This window comes from Mauremys mutica, chromosome 6 (genome assembly GCF_020497125.1).
Source record: "Mauremys mutica isolate MM-2020 ecotype Southern chromosome 6, ASM2049712v1, whole genome shotgun sequence".
Taxonomy (NCBI): domain Eukaryota; kingdom Metazoa; phylum Chordata; order Testudines; family Geoemydidae; genus Mauremys; species Mauremys mutica.
The window spans coordinates 87,037,670-87,056,423 of record NC_059077.1 but is presented as its reverse complement, the minus strand read 5'-3'; the positions used below and the strand labels follow the sequence as shown (position 1 = coordinate 87,056,423).

The following is an 18,754-nucleotide window of genomic DNA, read 5'->3' as shown; positions in this document are numbered from 1 at the left end:
TGAATATTCCAGCCCACTGAAAAACAAATGATGCTGGCATAAGTGCAAGTGTGCACAGCGTCATGTCAAAAGAGAGCTTCTCCTGCTGCTTACTGAGGGTGGATTAATTATGCCAACAGGGGAGGTCTCTTCCGTGGCACAGAGCCGCTATAGGAGAGCTCTTACAGCGGCACAGCTGAATTGCAATGCTGCACTGCTGTAAGCTCTCAGGTGTAGACAACAGCCTTAATATGCTTCCTATGAAGTTCAACTCTGCTGGAGACACCACTCAAGAATCAGAGAGTAATTCAGTTTCTGTGCCTATTCTTTTCTGATTTTATTCCGTTCCGGACTCTCTTTATATCATTCAGTATACAAGAAAAGGGGACCAATGCCTTTTTTTGTAGAAATATTGCATTTTTTTTTATTGTAAGAAGAGAATGTTTTCTAGAATTGGACTGAAACTTATTTAACACAGGGCATCAATAACCAAATAGTAACTTTTGGTTATAATTTCCATATGCTAGAATAGAAATGGAACCCTGAAGACTGAAGTGTCATGCCCCTATCTTGAAAACATCTAGGACCCTTACAAACAAAATACTGATCTTTAAATAAGTTAATCTAAAAACATGCTACCTCTGATATAAGATCCAGGATGATCTTGATGCATTCCACAACTCTATCAGGCTTTCCACCAATAAGCACCACTCTGTCTGTAGAATGAGGACAGCATTCTTGAAAAAGTTTAATGGTGGTCTGAGTGTTCTGTTAAAAAAAGAAACATTTCAACTAGAAGTACTTAAGCACAACTTTAATAGCTTATCAGGGAAACTAACAAAAAAGCTAACAATATCTCTGTGTGTGTGTTTTATATATGTGTATACACACACACACACAGCGCGATATCGTCAACTTAACCTAGTAAATTAAAATTCTTAGTAGTTTCAGGTACATTTGGTTCCTGAGCTCCCCAGTAAATGTCTGAAACCAATTCTACACAACATTGTCAAATGCACCAACTGAAGGAGAAAATTTTTTCCTCTCATCTTTCAGTTATAGTAACCCAAGATTCATTTTAATGATAGGATAGATTTAACTTTTAATTTAGGTCATTGTCTAATGTGGTACAGAAATAATATTAAAAAATCGTAGCCTGCCTATTTTTACAGCTCAAATAGTAAATATTTGACTATTTTATACAATACAAAACTCAAGTAATTAAATTATACCAAACTGTCTTGAAGAGCTAATGATGCATCTCAATTATTAATGGTTTAAAATTAAAGACTGAATATTAAATGATTTAAATTTATATGCTGATTTAAATTGATCAAACCAGTGGACAAGAAAAATTATTTTTTTGTATATAAAAACCATTACACCAATAAGAAAAGTTAGGGATTTAGGTATTATTGGTAAAAAATTATTACTGAACAGCAGTGTGTGAAAAATATTAGAATCTTCTAAGCAACTATAATTTTACAATTTGTAGGAATGCATCCCGCGCCATGCTGGAACCCACCTATAAATACAAAATTAGTAAATAGCTTATAAAACCAAACTGGATAACGGGGGCGGGGGAGGGGGGAGGGAAGAAGAGAGGGAGGGAGGAGAATGATGATACCTCTCTGAGTTCTTTGATTTTAGCACCCTTGACGCCAATAATTCCTCCTGCCAGACTTTGGTGAATCAACAGCCTTAGCTCGCAGTCAAAGTCACTTCCTTTGTAGTGCTGGTACTGTGTTAAAAGTTCATAGAAAATTTGTACACAAAAAAAGATCAGAAAAATATAGCACAAATATTTCTTGTATAAATATTTAGCATAGTGCTATTTTGATTCTTTCAGATCTTACAAAGTTCTAAACAGATCTATAGCTGGCCAACAACAGCTGAAATTTGTTTCTGTATTTGCTATGCTTTGACTACATAACCACTGAAGAACCACGCAGCACTGCATGGGGTCAAGATAGCATGTTACAACATCAGAACCGGAGCAAGTAAAATGACGTGTTTAGGAAGGAATGTTCTCAATGTTCATTTTTGCCTGATTATTGGAAGCACCAAATTCTTGTACTTTTGTAGATCACAGTTGACTTTTATGTTAAGCCTTAAAACAATTTTTTTCTGCTGTAACAGAATGCAATTTGTGATAAACTGAATCCAAAAACTGATCTCTTAAATTATTGATACTTACTGTCTAAGAGTTCGTAACACTTTCATCAATTAAAAGCAGCTTAATTTAAAGAACAGCACAGGCAGAACTGTCATTTGATGTTTTACATTTCTGAAGACGCAAGTAGAAGAAAAAGGCATACCTCTTCTAAGGTAGGGATAATTTTCTTCAAAATTTCTCCAATTGTTTCAATATCTGCACTTATACTCAATATGCTGTCAAAGGCCACAAGTGCCAGATAATAAAGAGAAGGTGAAAAAAAAAGTAGAAGTAAGTTTTGCATTCATAATCATAGAACTCAAACAACAAACTTACTACAGGGAGTAGAATTTACAGTATTCCCCATTTAAAGTAAACCTGTTTACTGAATTTACAACACATGCATCTTTGTTTATGCCCAATATATACACATGATAAATTTAAGATTAGGTCTTGCAGAGGCAGAGAGAGCAAGAGACAGAGCAAAAGACACAGCAAGAGAGAAAATGGGATTTTGGAAGGGCTCAGATTAAGTGGGCAAGAAACTGACGCAGAAATGAAAGTCGAAGTGAATATTCGTGTTCCCCACCACCACTAATTTAGGATATCCTCGCTATTACATTGGTAAAACTGGCACACCTTCTCATAGGAAAAGTGGGGATATGCAAGTGGTGAACATTATATTCGGAGTAAGGTTATGAGACCAGTTAGAAATTACTAATGGGGCTCTGCAAGAAAACAAATACAATGTAAGACCAAAAAACAAACAAACAACCCCCCCACACAAATAAATAAAAAGACAACACAAATAAATAAAAAGACAACACAAATGAGAAGTGAAGGAAAGTGAACCAGAGAGTTAGCATTTCATCAGAAAAAATTATGAACAGGCAATGTTGGGGGAGCAAGGTGGGCCACAAAGACAGAGCGAGAGACTATTTTGAAACAATTTGATTTACAATGCAGCGAATATGCAACACTTGAAGCTGTGCTCCTTCCATTGAAATAAAATTAGTGGATTGTTTGGGTGGGCAACTCACGTAAAAGTTCAGTGACAAAAAGACTTAATGGGGAAAATAAGACAGAAAACTTGAAAAAACAATACACCGTCTATAAGGGGATACTATTTAATTATATAAAAGGCAGGTAATAAAATACATTTCTCTCTTTCTAATCAGGCAGTGAGGCATAAACTGTTGGGACATACCGCTCGGGGCCACTGCTGTCTGGGACTGAAACACTGGCATTGTACTGCATTGGTCATTGGCGTTCGTGGATGTTGGCATTGGGCATGGGCATTCAATCGGAAGTTGTCAAGTATGGCACCCGTTTGGCAACGAGCACATTTTTGGGCATAGCCAACCAGGGTTTTCACATGGGCGTTCAGGGGCGGATGGGCCAACGTCATGATGGGCAACGCAGGGGCAAGTCGATCCAGTACATGGGCAACGGAGATATATGGCCAAAAAAACAAGGAGAGGGAAAAGGGGGAAAAGCAATAAATTTTAATTTAATACAAACTATACTCATTACTCTCAATTAATGAAACAAGATTAAGTTGTTCTGAAGACTAACACAATAACGGATTGCTACATTGACTGTGGCTTAACATTTATGGACCTTAAAATGAATTACTTGATCTAACTATACTACTTTTTACTTTTAGCACACGATGTTTCAGTAGTAGGCTGGCTCATGAGGGTAGACACAAAACCTGTTGAGATTCAGATTACTGAAATCCTGGGCAAACTGGGAAAGTTAGTATTCCAGATAATTATATACGATATCTGGATTTGTTTTTTCCTTTAATAAAAACACTAGCTGCCAAAGAAGTCAGTTAATGTACATATGATTCCTGACCATTTTCAATTCTAGTTGCTGTTTATGAACTTCTAAGCACAATTTTTACAAGTCCAGTTTACATATTTAAAATTTAAACAATCTAATGAAAAATGTAGACAAATCTGATAACTGTGAAATGATATACTACTAAATACTGTGTTTAACAAAAAGTGTCTTTCAAGAAAGAAAAACTGCTGAAACCATACCTGATGTCAAGAACAAGAGTGTAAACTAACGAAATTTCTTTTTAAAAGTGTTGCCAAGTTTTATAAACATTGTATAGAACATTTATATTGAACATGTGTCTAATCACAAGAGTCAACCCACTATAAAATGTGAATAGTAGATAAATCATGATCATTTAAAATCTTCCAAGTTACAGAATAAAATGTTTCTATGCTGTTCTATACCCATATTTAAATCATGCAATCTTCTTAACATTAATGTCTTTGTGCTTCATGTGCAAGCTGTTAAAGTAAGAACAGATGGACAGTTTTAAAAAAGGAAGTTTAAAAATATTCATCTATCATTGGGTTAAGCCAGCCACCTGCAATGGTTTTCAGTAATACTATAATTGATTCACACATATGGGAAATGGTGCAATTAAGGGTTTTAAGCTCTGTCAATATTTCTAATTAAGATGTTAACTCACTTGAAGTGTATAATTTAGTGGACTCCTGTTAAAACGCAAAGAGGTTTAATACAAACCTCCTCCAACATAACTCAATCTGGGTTTTAATTACAATATAAACTCAAAAACCTTGAGGTTATCTATTCTAACAGTCATTACAAATGGCTTGTAACTAGACTATTGAGGTCTACAACTGATTTTCTCAATTTCTAGAAATGCATGTAATCAGGTTTAAATGCAGTGTTCTGAAAGAATCGTTAAATTAGTTCGAACTCTCAAATACTCACGTCTGTACGAAGTGCCTTAATATTTTTGCCACCTTTTCCAATCACTGCTCCAGCATTCTGAAAAAATATTCAAAAATTACACAATGCCAATGCGAATTTTATTTTTTCCCCAAAGAGAAGTAAATTCAAAAGTGACATTTTTTTTCCATCAAGTTGATTTTAGGATGCCTTTAAAGACTTTTTTTTTTTTTTTTTAAAGGGTTCAAACTAAATGATGGTGAAGAAATTGAGATGAGCTCTGCAAACTGAAAAAAGGCTGACAGAGCTGCTAATGCTCAATTAAGAAAAAGCAAAATTTTGCAATCAAAGTTTCCACGTTAACTTTATATGTCTGAGTGTTTCGGTCTGCATCACTACAATATCAAAATATAATTCACCTCTGAAAAGTGACATTGGAGAAAAAAGGCATTATGAGGTTCCACATTTCTTGTGTAGGTCAATGGCTTTCAGATTAAATCTGTTCAGTTTATAAGAGATTTAGCCTCTTAATTGCCAGCACTATAAACTTGACTTTTAGATTGTACAATGATCCCTGACCACTAACTTGTAATAAAGGGTCTACAGTCCAAGTGTTGCCCTTGATTACACCTATGCAACTCTACTGCCTTCTTGCAAGGTACAACCCAAGTTATGATATGAAGAGAATGGAGTCGAAGAGGCCCTGCAATTTGGATTTATTCGATTTATTTACAAGCCAAAAAACAATCCAGTTCACATTTAGAATCCACCATGTTGTGAAAAGTTAATAACGGTAAAAATCTTACTTCAACTAAAATAGAGTAGGTATAATTGAATACATATAGAGGTTTGTTGAGTAAGGTGATGCCAATTTAGACTGTCACTTTTCTGAGTAAGTCTGCATTTCAAGTTTTTGTTAGCAGAATAAATTTGCAGCAGTCTATAAAATTGGTAGATGGTTCAGCTTGCAAATAAATGTATCAAACTAGGCTGTTACACTGACTGGTGTATTAAAATCTCTTGATTACTATGCAGCGGGTTCTTCAAATATTATACTGAACATGTCAACTTGTTCTGCAACAATTTATGTAACCCCTCTTCTAGGAATACCACGTACAGTTAAAGAAACATAAATCCCAACACTAAAAACCCCAACTATAGAATACTGTACTTTACTTCAGCAAAATACAAAACCAAGCTGTGCCCAAATTTTGATGACTGTACGGCAATTTCTGAGAGAACCAAGGAGTTAGCCAAAGCAAGATTATCACCTTCTGTCTCAGTGTCGCAGATAAAAATAGACACAGTGGGGGTAAATCCTAAACTAGAGTAAACTGACATATAAAAATGTACATCCATTAAGGAGCTACCTATGTATTCTTCCACACTGCTGTCTGTTTACTATGAGGGCGACTTCAAAAATTGCACTGTTGAAAACTAGAGTTATCAAAATTCACAGGCATAATTTCCTCCCCCATATTTAAGTTCATGATCCCAATTGAACACTGGTCCCCTTACAGCCTTATTATCTGAGGTTAATGAATGGCATTTGGGTTCAAATAACCCATTTTTAGATCAAGTCCAGGAAATAAACAATAACAACTAAAGTACAGGCTAACTTCTTGGTTACTGGCTTAAAATGTGAGACCTTAAAAGTCACTAAGGACTAATCCTTGTAAAATTACATTTTAAAAAAATCACTTTATCTGCAACACCCCGTCACCACATTCAATATTCCACACCAGTCAAGTTTCATTTGACTATTTTAAAAGATGAACTACACAGTGTTGCTATTTCTGCTACAACACTGCAGATTAGTTCTCTCAGCAGAGTGAAAAATAAAGATTTTCTTTACATTTTTGTTTATAAACCTTCAACTAGAAACTCAAGCACCAAGATTATATGCTTTGCTATGATTGTCTACATAATTGCTACACCAGACTTTAAAAGGGGCAACATATTTCAAGTATATTACTTTGCTCTGAAGCAGGATGCGCAGTTCTACCATTTCATCAGTGTTGCGAGATCTTTTGAAAGCCTGTTCTTCTTCCATATCTTCTGCAGGACGTTTTCCTATGGTTTCATAGGGAAGGAATGCAAACACTCATTTACCTTTCTCTATGCCATATTCAAAATGTATGCACTTCGACCACACGCATCAATGTTCCTAATTAAACTTTCTGTCTGATTAAGCGGATACCAATGTCAAATCCATAAGCTGAATATACTGAACATTTGTAACAAAATAATTTACAATTCCAATACAAGAACTGTGGTAATTAAGATTCTTACAGAATGACCTTAATATTGCAATCATTTAAAATCTATGAAGTACAGTTTAAACCAAGATGTTGGGGGTTTGTCGCTTTCATGAAATTTAGGACTCACAATTTATTAAGATAGCACTAGTGTCATCACAAAAATGTTTTAGAATTTACAAAATTCTCACAAGATTAACACTAACATATCCAAAAAGTTGAAAACAGTTTACCCTATTGCTGAGTACTACTGGAATAATTTGCAATGGAACAATTCAAATATTCTCTTTACAAGCTGGCGTCAATTACTATGAAAACTGAATTATTGCTGCTGTTTTGAATTTTACCACTTATTAAAAGATCCTGAGCAATGCATACTATCTGTAGTTCTTTTAATGCCAAATACTAAGTAAATAAAAGCTGCAATAATGGTGCTGACTAGTACTTGCTTCTGTTGAATACAAATACAAGCTAAATAATGGATGGATAACGAAACAATTTTTAAATCCTTAGTGTTGACACTTATTTGATTAGCATGCGTGTATAAACAGTTACAGCACTGAATCAAAATTCAAAATGTAATGTTATTGGACCATTAAGAAATTCGAAAGTGTCATAGTCAATGCATAAGAGGTACTGCTACCTACTGTCTTGCAAACATTCAGTACATCTAAGTTATTGAATTTGTGATGCAATTAGTAATTTAACAATTTAAGCCTTCTAAAGTATTTAAAAGCATATAGTCCTTTTATAGAACTTACCATTTGTCTCTGTGTTGGTAAAGGTCTCCTCTTGTTGTTCAGTCTCCATCACTATCTTTTATTTTTAGACTGGTAAATGGAACCTGTCAAAGAATAAAAAGGCTAGCACAAGTACTCTTTACAGAAAAAAATCAAACTGTGCATCTTGCTAAAAGGAACAAAGAGACAACTGCTTCTAGAACTTACGATTATATATCCTTGCAGAGCAAATCTGAAGTGTTCTGGGCGGGATCAAAACCAACAGCCTATTGCTTCAGTAGCCTATGAAAACCAACATACATTAGTTTTAGTCTTGTTCATTTACAGTAGGGGCTCTCAAACTAGGAGTCCGGATCCCTCAGGGGGGGTCGCGAGGTTATTACATGGGGTGGTCGCGAGCTGTCAGCCTCCACCCCAAACCCTGCTTTGCATCCAGCATTTATAATGGTATTAAATATATTAAAAGGCGTTTTTAATTTATAAAGGGGGGAGGGTCACACTCAGAGGCGTGCTATTTGAAAGGGGTCACCAGTACAAAAGTTTGAGAACCACTGATTTACAGTTACAGTCTTGAAGGAGTACATTGAAGTTGATGCATTGAGCTTTCACTGTAAACGCTATTATCTAGTTTTTCTTTAGAACTCAGACAGCATGAGGCCTTAACATAAAAAGGCCAACAACTGATTTTTCCCACTTCCAGTTAAAATGTAGTTATTGAAATACTGGTTTGCATTTGCTCATAATTTTCAGATTATGTTTAGCAGTATTTCAGTATTCACCTTTTGCTCAACAAATGGGAACTTCACATTCTAAAATTATGAGCCAAATCAGTCCTTATTACACACAGTACACTAACACTTGCACTTCAGACTTATGCAAATCTTATTTTGAGGGGTTTCCACAGTCTATCTGTAAATAGGAGAGTACTCAAGTACAATTACAAAAGCCCGTAACAATGTATTAGCCACATCAACTTGTTTTTAATAGGGCTTTTAACTGCAACATCAGCAATGAGTCTTTAGAATGATAAAAGATCAACCTGTAAACTTAGATAGGTTAACTTTACTAAAAGCACTGCACTGTATAAGCGTATTACGTATACATATACAATTGCTATCAAACATTAAAAGGAGCTGAATGCATTCAAGTGTAAACTATCCATTTGCCTGCTTGTGTAAGTCTGCATAAGAATGTTCAAAAATTGCATTGTCTGAAATCCTATTAACTATAGATTTGCATAGTATTCTTTAAATCCACATTTCAACTAAACATGTCAAAAAATAAGTTTGCTAGGCTAACAAAAACTCCATGCTGGTTTAGAATTCTTGGTATTCTCGCCTTGAAGCTCTCCAGAAAGTTCAAATTTATTGTGAATATATGCCCTTGGGGATGTAACCCTGACATTTCCGAGCTTTATTTACAATGCTACTAATACCACTAGGAAAGCCCATAAACGTAGCAATTGATACGCCCCATATTTACTGAGCTGCTCAGAGGCGGCTGGAATGCTCCCAAACGGGAGTGGTGATTGGCTAATTTACGCTGGCTATAGTGCTAGGCTAGAAAGTGGCGATCCAAAAGCATTATACGAATAAAGTAGCAAGCCATACACACTGTACAAGACTCGATATTCATTAGGGCAGTGGAAGGCAGATTAAAGAGCCTACAACTTGCCCTGTGCGGGTGTAATCTCTTTGCGCATCGGGACGGGAGGAGCTAGCGGAGATTGGCCACAACAGCCGCACCGCACGATGCTAAGGGGGGGGGGGGGGGAGGAGGAGTCGGCCGCCACCCCACCCGCCCAACAAGCGGGAGACTCGCTGTCTGAGAAGCGAGCAGCCCCGCCGCAGGACTCGGTCGCTCCCGGTGTCGGCTCTGAGATGGCCGTCCCGCTCCCGCCCCCTCGCTGGCTGAGCCACCCAGCCTAAGCCGCCCGGGGGCCGCGTCGCGCTCAGAGGGGGAGGAAGAGGCCGAGCGGGCGAGTTATATAATCTCTTCTTCTCCCACCCAAAACCTCCGGATCGTCTCTCTTTCCCGGCGGCAGGCCAGGGAGAAGAAATGGCGGCCGCTGTAATGGCGCCTACGCGCTGCTAGGCGGAGCCGGGAGCGGAAAAGCCACCACCACGCGGTCACACGGAGGCCTACCCCCTGGCTGCCAGGCCGACACAAAAGAGGCTCCTGGGAGCCCTCGCATCACGGCCTGCCCGTGACGGATAAAGGCCTCTCAGCGAGAAATGAGCCCCCCGCGGCCATGATCGCCCTGTGGGAACCGAGACCCAACCCTGATCCCACAGAAACCCACACAGGCCCTGCCTGGGTCACGGGCCGCCGCGCAGATTAGACGCCTCTCCCCGACTGCGCGCCCTGATCCCACAACAGCCAGTCCCCCACACCGTTAGCAAAACTAGCCCGCAGAGACCAGCGCTTCCCCATCCGCCATGGCCGACTGCGGTGGGAGGGGGAGACCGAGGGGGGCTACAATCCCTCCGGGCACTGACCTACTCAACCCACCCCAGCGAAGGGGGAGACTTCTGCCCCCCTGCGAAGGAGGCAGTGCCCTGGGGCGGGAAGGAAGCTGGCAGCCTGAAAGCGTAGGCTAAGGCCCACTTACAACCAGGCCGCCCACATCGCTGTGTCATGAGACGGATTGGCGCAAACGGGGCCCGGCTTCGTTTATAGCAGGAGGAGGAATCCCACGCGCTGCGACGTCCCCCTCCCTCCAGAGCCGGCCTCTCCTGGCTGGGTCTTACCGCGCTGCGCGCTCTCTGGTCCCCGGCAGCAACGCACCAGCCGCCTACCCCACCAACTCGAGTGTGAGAGAGAAAGGGGTGTGGGAAGGAGCAGCCCCCACCACCAACGCGCACACACAGAGAACTTTCAGCCTATTGGCTCAGCCTACAACCCAAGATGGCACGTCACAGCTCTATTGGTTAGGAGAGCTGCCCATCGCGGCTAAAGGCGGTTCCCACTTAGCCCCGCCCTCCGTGGTAGCTACGCAAATCTATTTGGGCCCGAAAACCATAAGAAAGGTGCCCGGCTTTATTCTCCGGTTGCGCCGCATCGCACCGGCATGTCGGACACCCTTTACCTGACAGGCAGGAGTCACGATACAGGCTATGACAGCAACACGAAGCGGCGGGGCGGTGTAAGGGAAGCAAGAGCGACCTCCGTCGTGTGGAGAGAAAATGGCGTTTGTGAAAACCCCGCCTCCCTCGTCCGTCTCCGAGATGGGCGAAGCTCTCGCGAGGTTCAAAGTCGCGCGCGCTTGGCAGGGCAGTTCCCGGCTCTAAATGATCGTTAGGTTTTAGGCTCGTGGTGTGGGGGAGACTACGGAGCACGCTTAGCCCTGCGCATCCAGACAGTGGGCGCGTGTGGTGTGAGGGGTGGGAGGAGTGGTCTCTGTTGCCCATGCCTGGCCCGCTGCCCCGCCCGGGAGCGGGTAAGTGGGGCCGCTCCCCGCGAGACGGGGTTGGTGGGGGGTCTACTGAGCGCGTTCTCCTCTAACTCCTCCAGCCCCACTGCCGTGGCCGTGACACTCACAGCACCTTGCAGCCGGGCTCAGTCTAGAGGCTATGGCGCCTGCGCTCTCAACCGGTTCGAGCGCCGCAGCGGTGTGGTGATGGTGTTAACGCGCTCAGCCGCGTGTCTGGGCGGCACCAGTGGCTGCTCTTGTTTGGAAAGCAGCTAAATCCACTGCTTTTGGGGCAGAGCCTGCTTTGCCTTCTGTCTATGGGGCACTCACCACTGCAGGAGCCACTGCAATACGAACGGTAAAAATGCCTCAGGCAGCAAAACTCCTGGTAACAAAACAATCCGTCCCATTGTAATCGTACTGAAGTCAATGGCCCCCCTGCTTGCACAAGATGACCAGGCCCATAAATATGTGAACACACTACTTTCTTTTCACTTAGGGGAGTGCAAAGTCTGCTTGCCCTGCAATGTGACTGATTCAGACAGAAGTTTAGGCTAGGTTGGCTTTTGCCACAGACTAATATATAAAAAGAACAGGAGTACTTGTGGCATGTTAGAGACTAACAAATTTGAGCATAAGCTTTTGTGGGCTACAGCCCACTTCATTGGATGCACAGAATGGAACATATAGTGAGGAGATATCTCTATGTATATATACATACAGAGAACATGAAAAGGTGGGAGTTACCCAATCAACTCTAAGAGGCTAATTAATTAAGATGAACTGTTGTCAGCAAAAAAACCTTTTGTAGTGATAATCAAGATAGCCCATTTAAGACAGTTTGACAAGAAGCTATGATGATACTTAACATGGGGAAATAGATTCAATGTGTGTAATGGTTCAGCCATTCCCAGTCTCTGTTTAAACTTAAATTGATTGTATCCAGTTTGCATATCAATTCAAGTTCAGCAGTTTCTCATTGGAGTCTGTTTTTAAAGCTTTTCTGTTGCAAAATTGCCACCTTTCAATCTGTTACTGAATGGCCAGAGAGGTTGAAGTGTTCTCCTACTGGTTTTTGAATGTTATGATTTCTGATGTCAGATTTATGTCTGTTTATTCTTTTGCGTAGAGACTGTCCAGTTTGGCCAGTGTACATGGCAGAGGGGCATTGCTGACCCATGATGGCATATATCACCTACTGACTGCTATACTTACCTACATGCCTCCAGCTTCCATCCAGGATACACCACACGATCCATTGTCTACAACCAAGCTCTAAGATACAACCACATTTGCCCCAATCCCTCAGACAGAGACAAACGCCTAACAGCTGCTACTCTGAGACTAAGATATAATTTAGAGTATCAGAGGGGCAGCCCTGTTAGTCTGGATCTGTAAAAGCAGCGAAGAGTCCTGTGGCACCTTATAGACTAACAAACTGGAACTATCCACAACGTTTATTGGGTATTCACCCACAAAAGCTCATGCTCCAATATGTCTGTTAGTCCATAACAGGGATCGGCAACCTTTCAGAAGTGGTGTGCCGAGTCTTCATTTATTCGCTCTAACTTAAGGTTTCACGTGCCGGTAAAACATTTAAACATTTTTAGAAGGTCTCTTTGTAAATACGGTTTTAAAAATGTTTAAGAAGCTTCATTTAAAATTAAATTAAAATGCAGAGCCCCCCAGACCAGTGGCCAGCACCTGGGCAGTATGAGTGCCATTGAAAATCAGCTTGCGTACCGCCTTCGCACACATGCCATAGGTTGCCTACCCCTGGTCTATAAGGTGCCACAGGACTCTTTGCTGCATATAATTTAGAATTTCACAGAGGAGAAATTTCAGAATAGCAGCCGTGTTAGTCTGTATCAGCAAAAAGAACAGGAGTACTTGTGGCACCTTACAGACTAACAAATTTATTTGAGCATAAGCTTTCATGGGCTAAAACCCACTTCATCGGATGTATGCAGTGGAAAATACAGTAGGAAGATATATATACACAGAGAACATGAAACAATAGGTGTTACCATACACACTATAACAAGAGTGATCAGTTAAGGTGAGCTATTACCAGCAGAGGAGAGAGAGAACTTTTTGTAGTGGTAATAAAAATGGCCCATTTCCAGCAGTTGACAAGAAGGTGGGAGGAACAGTAGGGGGGAAAAATAAACATGGGGAAATAGTTTTACTTTGTGTAATGACCCATCCACTCCCCGATTTTATTCAAGCCTAATTTAATGGTGTCCAGTTTGTAAATTAATTCCAATTCAGCAGTCTCTCGTGGGAGTCTGTTTTTGCAGTTTTTTTATTGTATTATTGCAACTTTTAGGTCTGTAATCGAGTGACCAGGGAGACTGAAGTGTTCTCAGACTGATTTTTGAATGTTATAATTCTTGACGTCTGATTTGTGTCTATTTATTCTTTTACGTAGAGACTGTCTGGTTTGGCCAATGTACATGGCAGAGGGGCATTGCTGGCACATGATGGCATATATCACATTGGTAGATGTGCAGGTGAACGAGCCTCTGATAGTGTGGTTGATGTGATTAGGTCCTATGATGGTGTCCCCTGAATAGATATGTGGACAGAGTTGGCAATGGGCTTTGTTGCAAGGATAGGTTCCTGGGTTAGTGTTTTTGTTGCGTGGTGTGTGGTTGCTGGTGAATATTTGTTTCTGGTTTGGGGGCTTCAGGTTTCAGGCCAGTCCTTGCTTACAGACAGCCCCAGAACCTGAAACAAATACTCAAGACTTGGATGTATCTAGATGCTACTTTAGTTCTAAAGCTTTCATCCAGTTACAGCATTTTTAAGGCACCCTCTGTGCCATAACTGTACACAAATCTCCTGAGTTGCTTGTAGAATAGATGGGTCCTGTCACTTTTATGCATAAGTCTACTGGCAGCAGTGAAAATAAGGACCATGTTCCCTTCAAAAGTAGAGAAGGTACTAGCGCCATTCCGGCAGGAAGAAAGCAACCATAAACTGAGGCTGAGGGGGACCTCCCAGCCTGCTTCCATTATTTCGTTTGGCAGGGTGGGAGGGAGATGAGAGGATGACAGAAGGAGTTCTTTCTGCCAGCAAGAAGAAAGGTTTTTGAGTCGCAGGCTTGTCAGAAGTCTGTACAAAAGATGGAGTCACCAAGATGAGTTCAGGGAGAGCAGCCTGGTAAAAATCTCAACACTTTCTCAGTTCTTTCTGGTGACCAGCTGGATACTCAGGCCTTGTCTACACTGCCACTTACAGTGTCGAAACTTTATTTGCTCAGGGGTGTGAAAAAACACCCCCCTGAGTGATGCAAGTTTCAGTGCTGCAAAGTGGCCGTGTAGATAGTGCTACAGTGCTGAGAGCCTCCTCTCACATGGGTGGTTTTATTACAGCACTGGGAGAGCTCTCTCCCAGCGCTGGAGCCACGACTACAGAGCCGCATTAACATCGGTTGTGTAGACAGACCCTAAGATTATATATGCCAGTTAGAGTTTATTTGCTGGCTACATCAAGGCCATGCTTAAATATTGAATATGTATGTATGTTTTAGAATTCCAGTTCTACAGCAATGCATTTATACCTTATTTAAAGTTTCTTCAAATTGTTTCTGTGTGGTCATTTTGCCTTATTTCTCTCTAGTCACAGATGTGGCTACCTTTCTGTATTTCTGCTGTAAAATACAAATTAATAAGTGGCTGAAGAATAAACTTTTTTTGTTTGTTTTCAGGGGATTCATACATTTTTCCTATAACTTAAAAGAAAATGAGTGCATCTAGTGTTGCAGGAAAAGTGGAAACCTGGCTTTCTTCTACGTGGCATGTTAAAGTTCCTCTGACATGGCTAGAAGCTTGTATTAACTGGATCCAACAAGAAAATGGTTGTAATTTAACTCAAGCTCAAATTAACAAACAGGTATTTGAGCAGTGGCTTCTTACAGATCTGAGAGATTTGGACTATCCTGTTTTGCCTAATTGCATCTTAGATGGTCCAAAAGGAGAACTGAATGGCTTTTATTCCATACAGATTGATTCACTGGTGGACGTTAGCCAGCCTGCGTATTCCCAGTTGCAAAAGATAAGAGGGAAAAATACTGTAAATGAAGAAGTAACAGCCAACACTCAGGCACCCCAAAAGTCCTGGGAAGCAAAGCCTACTCGAATGCTCATGCTGCAGTTAACTGATGGAATACATCATATTCAGGGTATGGAATACCAACCCATTCCTGTCCTCCATAGTAATCTTCCTCCAGGTACAAAAATTACAATACAGGGTAACATTGCATATCGTCTTGGAGTTCTTTTGCTAAAATCAGAAAATGTGAAATTGTTGGGAGGCGAAGTAGATGCTCTTCTAGAGGAGTATGCTCAGGAAAGAGTCCTTGCCAGGTTAATTGGAGAAGCTGAGAACCCTAATCCTGTCAAGCAGCGTGATCATGAACAAGGAATTTTAGGAGCCGTTGATGAACTAGGACAAACTCTAGGACCTTCAGATGAAGAGCTTCTAGCAAGTCTTGATGAAAATGACGAATTTACCATAAATCATGCAATTCCTTTAGAAAGTGGATATTGTAGCGGAAGTAACAACTCAAAGACAGCCACACATTTGCTCCTTTCAAGCAATGAAAACTACTCACAACAGGGATTTGGGATCCTCTTGCCTGGGCCAAATGAAGAACAAAGTGTTCCAACTGTGGAGTATGTTGATGGAGAGTTAGATGACCTCTCATTGGAAGATGACTTGTTTTTAGAACAGGAGATCCAAGATGAAATTCAGACAGTGCAGTCACCGGTCATAAACAATACCATAGATATAATTACACAAAGATTTTCACATATGCCTAGATCTTCACTAAGTTATACGTCTGAAAAAGATGGCAGAGGTCAATTGGATTCAGTTATCAAAGAAAAATCCTGTGGGAGAGAACTGTCTGTTGGTGATGAAAGTAGTACAAGTAATTTTTCACTACACGATAATGTACAACACTCCCAGAGCTTTACCAATGATTTCTCCTTGGAAAATGTTCTTGAACAGAAGTGTAATAAAATAGATATAGTTAAGAGCAGTCAAAAAAACTGTAGTTTTTCTGGCAGCAGATTGTTAAACAAAAGACCAATTAAAAAACCTGATTCGGAGATAAACAAACAAAATTGTGTACAAACCTTTTCTTACAGAACAACAGAGAAATGCAAGTGTCTTGAGTTAGATTCCCCACCTTTTACATATATTTCTGTTCTACTCGCAGATACGCCAGAAACTGTTACAACAGTGAAAGTTAAAGCTTTTATTGTAACCCTTACTGGAAAGCTCACAAGCAGCAGTGGCTTCTGGAGTATAATGGCAAAAATCTCTGATGGTACTGCTTATCTAGAGGTAGACATTGCTGATGAAATTCTAACAAGCTTAATTGGATTTTCAGTGCCTGAAATGAAACAATTAAAGAAAGATCCCATTCTACATCAAAAGCTTAAGGATGGTTTACAGAAATGCCAAAGAGAACTGATAGATCTTTGTTGTTTGATGACTATTGAATTTAATCCCTTTCAGTCTAAAGCAACAGTACTAATTTTACAAGATGTTGATGTAGTAGATCTAGAAAACTTGAAGAAACGTTTAGATAAATAGTTGGAGGAAAAATCTATAAAAAGTAGTCTAATGAAAGATGTAATTCAAGGCATAGCAAATAAGTGTTGAGAACTCCATTAAGAAGTACAGTGGTTTGTGTTTGTTTTTATTAGCGTCAGGGAGGGACGGTGGGGGAAGGGAATAGCCATTCTTTAAGGGGAAAATATTTGAATAAAAATGACAAATAAACTTGTTTTGATAAAATGTTCATGTATCTAATTATTTTTACAAAAGCCACCTTGCTCCTAATTGGGGATGAGGAATACCAGTTTTCTATCTGAAAGTTTATCGAGTGCTGATCAGCTGATCCTTACATTTTTTTCAGTGGCGTTACCATTAGAACTAGGGTCACTGCTAAGAAGTTTTATACAAGGGAGTACTATCCAGTCCTGGAAGTAAATCTAATCAAATTATTTGCTTTCATCACAAGGCACTGAACCTTTGTAAGATACAGATACAGAATACCTATATTATGACATACTATCAGGACAAAACTCAGAGGAGTTGTAACTCAAATTCGTATGTAGTGCATGAAAACCTGAAAGTGAATAGAAATGGTTTATGATCAAAAGTAAAACAGACTATTTTATTCTTATTGTCCAGTATGAGAAACAAAGACTAACTGGAATAAATAACTTTACACTTCTGAAAATCTGTGTTTTTAAAAATTATTTCATTTAACAGAGGGTGGTGTCTATCATATAAGTAAGATTTGTTTATTTTAACCTGACAATGCCACTGATCAATCTAGTAGTACAAGATTGAACCTCATTAACATAAATTTCTTCTCTCCAAATTAGTTATTTACCTTAACAATTGCTTTTCTAGTCTTTGTGCTATTTAGTCAAATGTTTTTCATGTTCCTGAAATGTTTCCTGTCCCTATGGTTATTATATTTATTAAAATCTCACTTTGTACTGTCTTAAGACTCACAGAAAGGTCCAGTTTGGAAATTCTGATATTGTGAATGGATCCAGAGACGAACATTTTTAATATTACTGGATCATACATAAAAATTAAAATATCAGATGACTAAGTGTGATTTTTTTTTTGTGAGAAGTTTTAAAGGTGACCTTTAAAAAAAAATGGGTGTGTGCCTTTTTTTGGATCCTTTGATATGCGCAGAAGGTCTGAAAGCATTTTTTTGTTTGTTTTTTCCCTTGCACCTTTTTTATAGTAGAAATTTGAATCTACTGTAAAAAAAGGTGATAATACTTTTTCTTCCACCTTTATATCGTCTATTTAGGTTGCAAATTCTTTAGAAGAAGGACTGTCTCTTTATATGTTTTTACACTGTAATACAAACTACAATATATAATGGTCTTAAACCATTACAGTGTAAAAACATACACCAATCACACTATAATACAAACAACAACAATGGTTTAACTCTTTTGACACCAATGTAGTTACTGCTGATGAGAGTAGAATCAGACCTGTTGCCTTTATTGGGGAGTACTGCTTAAAACTCAGTATCGAAATATTACCCTTTCTTTTCTGGAAAATTAACACAAAGGCTGATTTTTGCACTCAGTCAGACAAAATCTCCCTTGACTGTGTGTGTGAAAAGTGAACTGATAATTATTTCTATATTGAGGAGGAAATGCTTTCTTTGGCAACATTGAGAATAAGCACAGAACAAGTGTGGTGAAAATTGCATTAAATTGCATTGTGGGGAAAATGGTATTAAATATGGCAGATGAATAACTGATTTTAGTTGGCAGCACCAGCATTCACAACACATTTCTAAATTGTATAATAGATTTTAAAAGATGAATGTGAAAATATGTATATGTGCAAAAGATCGCTGGTAGAAAGAGAGCCTGATTTATGATAATGAAATGGTAATATTCTATACTACTAACAACATTTAAGTAAATAAATG

At 39.6% G+C, this 18,754-nt stretch overlaps 2 protein-coding genes across 8 annotated transcripts in view; one reads left to right on the top strand and one right to left on the bottom strand.

The window, feature by feature from the left end:
* HNRNPK (heterogeneous nuclear ribonucleoprotein K) overlaps positions 1 to 11,070 on the bottom strand; it is a 25,712-nt gene extending 14,642 nt beyond the window's left edge. For 2 of the 3 annotated variants that reach the window (XM_045021667.1, XM_045021669.1), the window contains exons 1-9: positions 10,939 to 11,070; positions 8,058 to 8,132; positions 7,872 to 7,954; positions 6,828 to 6,925; positions 4,895 to 4,951; positions 3,342 to 3,385; positions 2,298 to 2,370; positions 1,607 to 1,720; positions 619 to 747 (exon numbers count right to left, since the gene is read on the bottom strand). In XM_045021667.1, the coding sequence (XP_044877602.1) occupies positions 619 to 747; positions 1,607 to 1,720; positions 2,298 to 2,370; positions 3,342 to 3,385; positions 4,895 to 4,951; positions 6,828 to 6,925; positions 7,872 to 7,920 (564 nt within the window). In that variant the 5' untranslated portion in view covers positions 7,921 to 7,954; positions 8,058 to 8,132; positions 10,939 to 11,070. Of the gene's footprint in view, positions 1 to 618; positions 748 to 1,606; positions 1,721 to 2,297; positions 2,371 to 3,341; positions 3,386 to 4,894; positions 4,952 to 6,827; positions 6,926 to 7,871; positions 7,955 to 8,057; positions 8,133 to 10,600; positions 10,721 to 10,938 lie in introns of those variants that run through there. The other variant, XM_045021668.1, reaches the window with a different exon arrangement.
* Positions 10,864 to 18,754, top strand: RMI1 (RecQ mediated genome instability 1). Of its 5 annotated transcripts, XM_045021665.1 has the most exons (3): positions 11,144 to 11,289; positions 14,975 to 15,159; positions 15,271 to 18,754. In XM_045021665.1, exons 2-3 carry the CDS (start codon positions 15,010 to 15,012, stop codon positions 16,867 to 16,869), a joined length of 1,749 nt encoding a protein of 582 aa, XP_044877600.1. In that variant the 5' UTR covers positions 11,144 to 11,289; positions 14,975 to 15,009; the 3' UTR covers positions 16,870 to 18,754. The 5 variants fall into 5 exon arrangements, with proteins under 5 accessions (XP_044877599.1, XP_044877598.1, XP_044877600.1 ...); XM_045021664.1 differs by lacking the exon at positions 11,144 to 11,289 and adding an exon at positions 10,864 to 10,879 and having other exon boundaries at positions 14,975 to 18,754; XM_045021663.1 differs by lacking the exon at positions 11,144 to 11,289 and adding an exon at positions 10,900 to 11,097 and having other exon boundaries at positions 14,975 to 18,754.